Source organism: Mus pahari, chromosome 1 (genome assembly GCF_900095145.1).
Source record: "Mus pahari chromosome 1, PAHARI_EIJ_v1.1, whole genome shotgun sequence".
NCBI lineage: Eukaryota > Metazoa > Chordata > Mammalia > Rodentia > Muridae > Mus > Mus pahari.
In genome coordinates this window covers 84,009,376-84,018,461 of record NC_034590.1, presented here as the reverse complement: position 1 = coordinate 84,018,461, position 9,086 = coordinate 84,009,376, and the positions used below count along the sequence as shown (strand labels likewise).

Genomic DNA, 9,086 nt, shown 5'->3' with positions numbered 1-9,086 from the left:
ACTCAGAAATCCACCTGCCTCTGCCTCCCAAGTGCTGGGATTAAAGGCGTGCACCACCACCGCCCGGCAGAAGTGTAACTCTTAAATCACCATCTCCTTTTAGGTATCTCTCCATGGCATTGATTTGTTGAAGGTTAACTAAACTGGGTTTCCTCTAAAGTGTTCTTCCTCCTGGATATGGCTGGTTACTTTGCTGGAATGTCACTTAGCTTGTTCCTCTGACTTTTGTATTTTCCATGAAATAAGTTGGATCTAAAACTTGTAAACATTGTCAGCTCAGCTGTGTCATATATGATGTCATCACTTCATGTCTCATTATACTAGGTGACCCCAAGTATCTACTTCTTCCTACACTACTAATTCCATTACTAATCAGAGGACTGAGTTGGTGGAGGGCAAAAATCACTGTGGTGCAATTAGGATATTTTTCTTGTGAAGAGAAACACTGGCATCACTCTGTAGTTTTTTGGGTTTTTTTCAGGATCTGGTCATGGACATCCTAAGAGTACTGAGTACGCCAGACTTAGAAGTGCGTAAGAAAACGCTGCAGTTAGCACTGGATCTTGTCTCATCTAGGAATGTTGAAGAGGTAAAGCAGAACATTGATGACATTATTTGTAAGTTGTCCATATAGAATGTAATTCTCACTTGTTTTTACTTTTTGTCCCCCATAGTTGGTTATTGTCTTAAAGAAGGAAGTAATTAAAACAAATAACGTGTCTGAGCATGAAGACACTGACAAATACCGACAGCTTCTTGTGCGAACACTGCATTCCTGCTCTGTCCGATTTCCAGATATGGCTGCAAATGTTATTCCTGTGGTGTGTAACTCTTATTATTTTACTTGTAAGATTCTAGATGTTTTTGTTTTTCTTCTACTGAAATTGCAACCATCTGAAATAATAAAAGTCTTCCTGTACATTTCTGATCTTTATGTGTATTCCTATGCTGACTAGAGTAAGAGCTCAGATTTCTTTCTCTTAATCCTCATCAAAAATTTTGCTGTACACAAGACTATTGAGACTTCTGTTTATATACCAGTGTCTGTCTCAGCTTATGTATTGTTCTATATTTTGAAAATTACTAACTTCCATTCTTTGTTCATTAATTTATTTATGACTTTATATAATTTTCTTTCTGGAAACTATATAACTGTTTGCCCCATTTCTCTTTTTTTGTTAGTTAATGGAATTTCTCAGTGACAATAATGAAGCAGCAGCTGCTGATGTCTTGGAGTTTGTTCGTGAAGCCATTCAGCGCTTTGACAACCTGAGAATGCTAATCGTTGAGAAGATGCTGGAAGTCTTCCATGCTATTAAGTCGGTCAAGTAAGTTTAAACTACACTTAATGTAAAGTTGAACATTTTTGTCAGTTTCCATTTTAAAAGAGTCAACTAGTAGAAAATAAAATAGAGAGGAAATAAGATATACATTACACAAAATCATCCACCGTCATTCTTAGTTTGTAGTGCATAGAATTGTTTTAGTTAGGTTTCTGTATTCTAATTACTTCTAAAACATTGCAAATCACAGAATGACCAAGAAACATTTTTTTTAAAGCATTGTACTTAAAATCATTGTTTGAATACCTGTTATTTATGTCACCCTTAACATTTATTGAAAAGGTTTGTAAAAACAACCTGACTATGACAATATGTTAGATTCCACTAGCCTTTGTTTATCAGAAAGGGCTGTTGAATGCAAATTTTGCTTTATTTATTGCATTTACTGAATAAACTACAAAAGATTTATAATATGTATACTTAAATAGGATGGGACCAGAACAAGGTTGGTTCTGTAATGTGAAAGTGACTGAGAGGTATACATACATACATACATATTATATATACATACACACATATTATGTATAATGTGTGTGCCTGTTATGAGAAAAAAAAAATCCTATCAAAGCTTTGCTTTTGATAGCTGAAATCTTCTGGGGCTTTAGTTTCTATGGTTGATTTTATTTTTCTAAATAAATTCTGTTAAAATCTAAGAAAAGGGGTAGCTAAAAGTTTTATCCAGTTTAACATTTTAAAACAGAAAATTGCTGCTATCTTTGTTAACTGCCTCAGGGTTTCTATTGCTATATAGAGACACCATGACCACAGCAACTCTTATAACAGAAAAATGTTTAAGTTCGAGGTTTAGTCCATTATTGTCATGGTGGGAAGTATGATGACATGCAGGCCAACATGGTGCTGGAGAGGTAGCTGAGAGTTCTACATCTGGATCCACAGGCAGCAGGAAGTGACTGTGTGTCACATTGGGCATAGCTTGAACATATATGACCTCAAAGCCAGCCTCCATAGTGACACACTTCCTAACAACAAGGCCATATTGACTCACACCTACTCCATCAAGGCCATACCTCATAATAGTGCCACTCCAGATGGCTAAGCATTCAAACACATGTGTCAATGGGGCCATCCTATTCAAATTTCCCCAGTAACATTTTAGGTTGGTAATTGCTTTGTTCTTGTGACAGGACACAACTGTATAGCTTAGCCTGAGTGCCTTTATTATAGATATGTACCTACTACAGCTGGCTATCTTTGCTTACTTTAATGTTTTCTGTGCTGGGTTTCAAACCCAACCCCTTGTGTGGTCCCTAGGTAAACACTATACCAGTGAAATGACCCCCAGCCCCAACCAGATGTTCTTCTATATATGTCATCCTACTCAACATTTTGTGTCTTGCAGTGATTGCAGATAAAAAGTGAAATGAATTTAAAAATTATATTCAAATAATATATTTCTCATAGTAGAAAGTAATAAAGCCAAATTTATTTTAACTGTCCCCTAAATGAATGCCTGTGGGAAACATTTTGCTATTTTAACTTTTACTGCTCAACTCACTAGTTTTAGAATGTGCCTAATGACAGTGAATGCAAATGGCTCTTTTCTTAGCTTCCCATTTGTTATAGTCTTTCTGAAATGTTCCTCTTCTAGAATACAAAATCCTGTCTTCTTGCTTTACCTTAAATTCACAGAGAAGTGTTTGTGCATCAAGATTTGTTCCCAGATTTGTATTTCAGAATCAGATCTTACATTCTTGTCCTAGGATTTACCGAGGAGCATTGTGGATCCTGGGAGAGTACTGCAGTACAAAGGAAGACATTCAGAGTGTGATGACTGAGGTCCGCAGGTCCCTTGGGGAGGTATGTTTGTATGATGCTCTGTGCTTTAGAAAACTGCTGGGCTGGTGAGATGGCTCAGTGGGTAAGAGCACCCGACTGCTCTTCCGAAGGTCCCGAGTTCAAATCCCAGCAACCACATGGTGGCTCACAACCATCTGTAACAAGATCTGACACCCTCTTCTGGAGTGTCTGAAGACAGCTACAGTGTACTTACATATAATAAATAAATAAATCTTTTAAAAAAAAAAAAAAAGAAAAGAAAACTCTGCTGTGCTGGCAGTCTAGCTCAGTGGTAGAATCCATGCATGGCATGCATGCAGCCCTAGTCAGTCCTAGCACAAAGAAAAACAGCAATTGATACTTATGTAATCATTCACTTTAGTGTTTTTGTTATGTAGTGTTTGAGCTAAAGAACACTGATAATTATATTTTAATAACCCAGATAAATAAACCTCGGGCTATAGAAAATTAAAATGTTCCCCCTCCCCCTGCTTCCATGAGAACTATTAACACCTATTCAAATAATTATTTGTTGTGTGGATACTTCGTTCCTTCTTAGAATGGGGAGCAAAGTACCCATGGAAGGAGAGACAAAGTTCAGAGCTGAGACGGAAGAAAGGACCATCCAGAGACTGCCCCACCTGGGGATCCATCCCATAAACAACCACCAAACCCAGACACTATTGCATATGCCAGAAAGATTTTGCTGACAGGACCCTGACATAGCTCTCTCTTGTGAGTCTATGCCAATGCCTGGCAAATGCAGAAGTGGTTGCTCACAGTCATCTATTGGATGGAACACAGGGCCCCCAATGAAGAAGCTAGAGAAAGTACCCAAGGAGCTAAAGGGGCCTGCAACTCTATAGGAGGAACAATGATATGAACTAACCAGTACCCCCCAGAGCTGTGTCTCTAGTTGCATATGTAGCAGAGGATGGCCTAGTCGGCCATCATTGGGAGGAGAAGCCCTTGCTATTGCGAAGATCATATGCCCCAGTACAGAGGAATGCCAGGGCCAGGAAGCAGGAATTGGGTGAGTTGGGGAGCAGGGCAGGGGGAGGGTATAGGGGACTTTGGGGATAGCATTTGAAATGTAAATGAAGAAAATATCTAATAAAAAATTATTTGTCTTTGGGTAAGATTTTGTTTGAGCAGAATGTCTGTGCAGCTAGTAAAATTTTTTTCTTTTTTTTTTTTTGTTTTGTTTTGTTTTTGTTTTTCAAGACCAGGTTTCTCTATGTAGCCTTAGCTATTCTGGAACTAAATTTAAGACTGGCCTCACACTCAGAAATCTGCCTCCCTCCATCTCCCAAGTGCTGGGTGGGATTAAAGAGAGATGTGCACCACTACTGTTGGCTTCCCCCCCCCCTTTTCTTTTTTAAGATAAGATCTCACTATGTAGCCCTGACTGGCCTGAAACTCGCTATATAGACTTGACTGGCTTTGAACTCAAGGATCCACTGATGTACTTGCCTCTAGCTCTTTTTTTTTTTTTTTTTTTTTTTTGATATTTTCTTTATTTACATTTCAAATGTTATCCCCTCCCCCTAAGCCCTCTATCCCACCCCCATCCCCTTGCTTCTTTGAGGGTGTTCCCCCACCAACCGACCTACTCCTACCTCCCAGCCCTCAGATTTCCCTACACTGGGGCATCATCTGCCTCTAGCTCTTGTGTGTTGACATTAAGGATATGTACCACCATGCCTGGCAATAGCTGCAAACTATGCTATTGCTAATTTGCCTTGAAAGCCTATCAGAGAGCAAGGCTGACTTGAGACTGTTAATGTACTAATACTGGAATATTCATTCATCAAAACAACTTCATGGTAGAATACAGAGGACATGGACTACTCTGTCAGGAGACCTGGTTCTTTACTAATTAGGCATTAGCTCTGAGATCTTCACTTTTAAGTTCCTTAACTACCTAAACTTTTTTTTTCATCTCTAAAATAAAGGACATAAAGTAGGTTTAATTAAAGACTCTTAGAGTTCTTGATACATGAGAAATTTTAGGCAGCATGCTGACAAACAAGCTGTAGCAGCCCTGTGATCAGCTAATAGGGTGGTTGGGGAAGTTACTTAGACATTTCGTTTTACAGGGATGAGGGTTGTTTTAGTTCATATTTCAGAGGAAGAGATAAAGAGGAGGAATGAGCTAAACACTATCCTGCCCATTTTTCTGTTAAGGAATTGTTCAAAAAGAATTAAGATTCCCCCTTAATAGATTCAGAAATGAGGCTCAAAATTATTGTATGATTCAACATCATACAAATAGTAAGTGGTGGTGTGGGAATTCACATCAGAATCATTAACTAGAAACCTGTTCTTCTCACAGAGCTCTACAGTCAAAATGCATTTTGTATAAAGTTGATTGACTATTTCAATATAACTTTACTGTTGATATTATTAAATCATTGTTCCATTTGGCTTTTAGATACCAATTGTAGAATCAGAAATAAAGAAAGAAGCTGGAGAGTTAAAACCAGAAGAAGAAATAACTGTTGGGCCTGTTCAGAAATTGGTTACAGAGATGGGCACCTATGCAACTCAGAGTGCACTCAGCAGTTCCAGACCTACCAAGAAAGAGGAAGACAGGTAACAGCCTCTGCACCCTGCTGGCTGAACTGCTGCACTGCTCCTCTGTGGTCTCTTAATAGTTCTGATGCTTAAGGGAAAGTATTTGCCATTTAAGGTCTCAAATAAGGTATGTGTGTAAGGTTTCCCTCTGAATGGTCTCTGTAAGTTTAGTCTTTTGTTCCTACTGTTCCCATTGAAGTAAATATTCTTATAAAACCTACTTTACTCACATAGAAAATGCTGTGTTTATATTTAAGTCTGATTGCTTGTTAGTATCAGAAAGATATTTTGATGTTTTCCCTTTTTTCCTTTTTCTTTCTTTCCTTCTTTCTTTTTTTCTTTCCACATTTCTCTCTTGGACTAGAACTCAGGGCTACTCACATGCTGGGTTAGTGCTCTGCCAGAGCTATAGTCTCAGTACAAATTGTCCAGTTCTAATTGATAAAGTAACATTTCCATTTTTTTTACCTCTTTATTTTGCTTTCTGTGTTTATAAGAAGACGAGGAAAAAAATGATGGTACAGTATAACTGAGCACTTCTTATGTACTAGAGGCCACACTAAATAGTTGTTCTCACAGTCTTGACAGCAGCCCTTAAAGAGAGTGTACTGTCTCCATTTTCAAGAGGAGTTTCAGACCTAGAGAACCCTGTAAGCAACTCTGTGAAAAAGTACATAAGCTGGCACTTGGAAGCAGCATATTAGCTCCACTACATCTACCCTTAATTAAACATCCTTTTCTTTCTGTTCTTTGGACTGCTGAGTTATTTAAGAAAAATATTAGTTATATATTCTTTTTCATTTTGAGAACTAATGAAGAATTTTACTGAGGTCCTTATCACCAAACAGGAAATAAGTAGCTAACCTGAACCATGAACCATTTATACAAAAGCTACATGCTGCTTCAGGATTTGTGAAGTTTTATGTTTGTTAATTCCTTTGCAGACCACCCTTGAGAGGGTTCCTCCTGGATGGAGATTTCTTTGTTGCTGCCTCCCTTGCCACAACTCTAACCAAGATTGCATTACGCTATGTAGCGTTGGTTCAGGAGAAGAAAAAGCAAAACGTATGTTTACTCATTCTGTATTTGCCCAGTCATTGATTACTAAATGTCTACTCTGTTGAACAGTGAAAAACTTCAAAGTTAATGCTAAAGGTCATGTCATAAGAGCTTAGTAGAGGAAACAGACACAGTAGTATAACATGACTAAAAAATTGACAGAGAAATACAGAAATGATATGATTAGTCTGAATGAGGGGTTATGAAGTCACTTCTGTAGCTGGGGTTAGTCATCAACCATTGAAAGCAATGGCCTTTCTCATTAGCATTTTTGTTGTCTGTTTTATCTTAAAATGTCTCTGAAATAGTTTCTGTCTATAGTTGGAACCTAATTACAACTTCTGACAGTTCAGATTATACTCTTATTTACAGTAGTATCCTTCCGTTCTTTCAAGCCTCATCAGCCTACACCTTACAGGGCTTTGTCAGGAAAATCTGTGTCTGCAGCCTGCCTGAATTACATAATGAGACTCTCTCAGGAAAAAAGAAAAATATAAGTATCTCTTTTTCAATATTCTTTCTGGTGTCTGGATCAAGACAAAAAGTGACCAGATATTGAGAGTTGGAAACAAGACAAAGTTCAAACACCTTCTTCCAGAATACTTTTTTCTGAATTTAAAAATTGTGGTAAAAAAAATACATAGTCTGAAATTTACCATTTTAACTTTTTTTTTTTTTTTGGTTTTTCGAGTCAGGGTTTCTCTGTGTAGCCCTGGCTGTCCTGGAACTCACTCTGTAGACCAGGCTGACCTCGAACTCAGAAATTCGCCTGCCTCTGCCTCCGAATTGCTGGGATTAAAGGCGTGCACCACTACACCTGACCTTTTTTTTTTTTTTTTTTTTTTTTTAAGGTTTGAAATTAATCATTTTTTTTAAAGATTTATTTATTTAATATATGTAAGTACACTGTAGCTGTCTTCAGACACGCCAGAAGGGGGCGTCAGGTCTCATTACAGATGGTTGTGAGCCACCATGTGGTTGCTGGGATTTGAACTCAGGACCTTCGGAAGAGCAGTCAGTGCTCTTAACCATTGAGCCATCTCTCCAGCCCTTTAACAATTTTTAATTGTTCAGTTAAGTGGTACTAAAAATATTCACATGTAAGGAACATGGCTGCCATTCCTCCCAGTGCTTTTATTATCATCCTAAAAGGAAATTTGTACACAGTAACAGAAGCTCCTCTGCCTGTCTTCCTGTCCCCAGTCCCTCCTAACATTTAATTATACTTTCTTTTTAAAAATAGAGTGTTTATGTGTATGGCTGTATGTGGTGTTTGAAAGGATGCACCTGTGTGTACCCTGGCATAGATGTGGAGGTCAAAGGACAACCTCAAGTATGAGATAGGACCTTTCTTGTTCCTTACAATTGCATTGCATGATTCAAGTTAGCAGCCCACAGCCTTCAAAGAGATCCTTCTATCTCTATCTGGCATCTCCCTGGAGGAGTACTAGGATTAGACATGTACCACTGTGTCCAGCTCTTCACATAGGATCTGAAGATCCACACTGAGGTTGCCTACAGAACCATCTCAGCTGTCTTACTCTAGGTGCTGTATTTAAATGGAATCATGCAGTCCCTATTCTTCTGGGGTTTCACTGCGATAATGTCTTCATACATACCGCACCAGGATTCCTTTTTTTTTTTCTTTCGAGACAGGGTTTCTCTATATAGCCCTGGCTGTCCTGGAACTCACTCTGTAGAACAGGCTGGCCTTGAACTCAGAAATCTGCGTGCCTCTGCCTCCCAAGTGCTGGGATTAAAGGCGTGCGCCACGCCCAGCTAGGATTCCTTTTTTAAGACTGAGTAAAAGTACATTTCATGTGTGTGCATGTGAGTGTGTGTGTGTGTGTGCATAACATTTTCTTTACATTTTGTCGTAAATAACAGTGAATTATCTGAGCTGAGCATGGTGGCAGCTGCCTTTAATCCCAGCTTCCTGAGAGGAGATAGCGTCAGGAGAATCAGGAATTCCAGGTCATTTTTCAGCTAGAGAGGGAGTTTGAGATCAGCTTGAGCTACAAGAGGCCCTGTCTCCAACCAAAAAGTTGGTTATTTTTAATTTTTCTATGCATTTATCACCTGATATTTTCTTTTTGCTTAAGTAATTTGATTATTCTTATATATCAGTTGGTAAGCAATTCTTTAAGAACCAATATGCCTGTAATCCAAGAACTTAGGAGGCAGACAGGATTGCAAGGTTGCATCGCTTTTAATGATAGGGAAGCTAGATTGATGAGTCACATAGCAAGACCTCATCTGGGGAAAAAATGTGTGTGTGTGTGTGTGTGTGTGTGTGTGTGTGTGTGTGTG

At 38.6% G+C, this 9,086-nt stretch overlaps 1 protein-coding gene across 2 annotated transcripts in view; it reads left to right on the top strand.

Annotated features, from left to right (window-relative positions):
- The window catches only part of Copb1 (coatomer protein complex subunit beta 1), a 37,600-nt gene that overhangs the window by 17,289 nt on the left and 11,225 nt on the right, over positions 1-9,086 (top strand). For both annotated transcript variants that reach the window (XM_021193619.1, XM_029538991.1), the window contains exons 9-14: positions 482-589; positions 675-821; positions 1,183-1,328; positions 3,065-3,161; positions 5,575-5,735; positions 6,662-6,782. In XM_021193619.1, the coding sequence (XP_021049278.1) occupies positions 482-589; positions 675-821; positions 1,183-1,328; positions 3,065-3,161; positions 5,575-5,735; positions 6,662-6,782 (780 nt within the window). The remainder of the gene's footprint in view (positions 1-481; positions 590-674; positions 822-1,182; positions 1,329-3,064; positions 3,162-5,574; positions 5,736-6,661; positions 6,783-9,086) is intronic.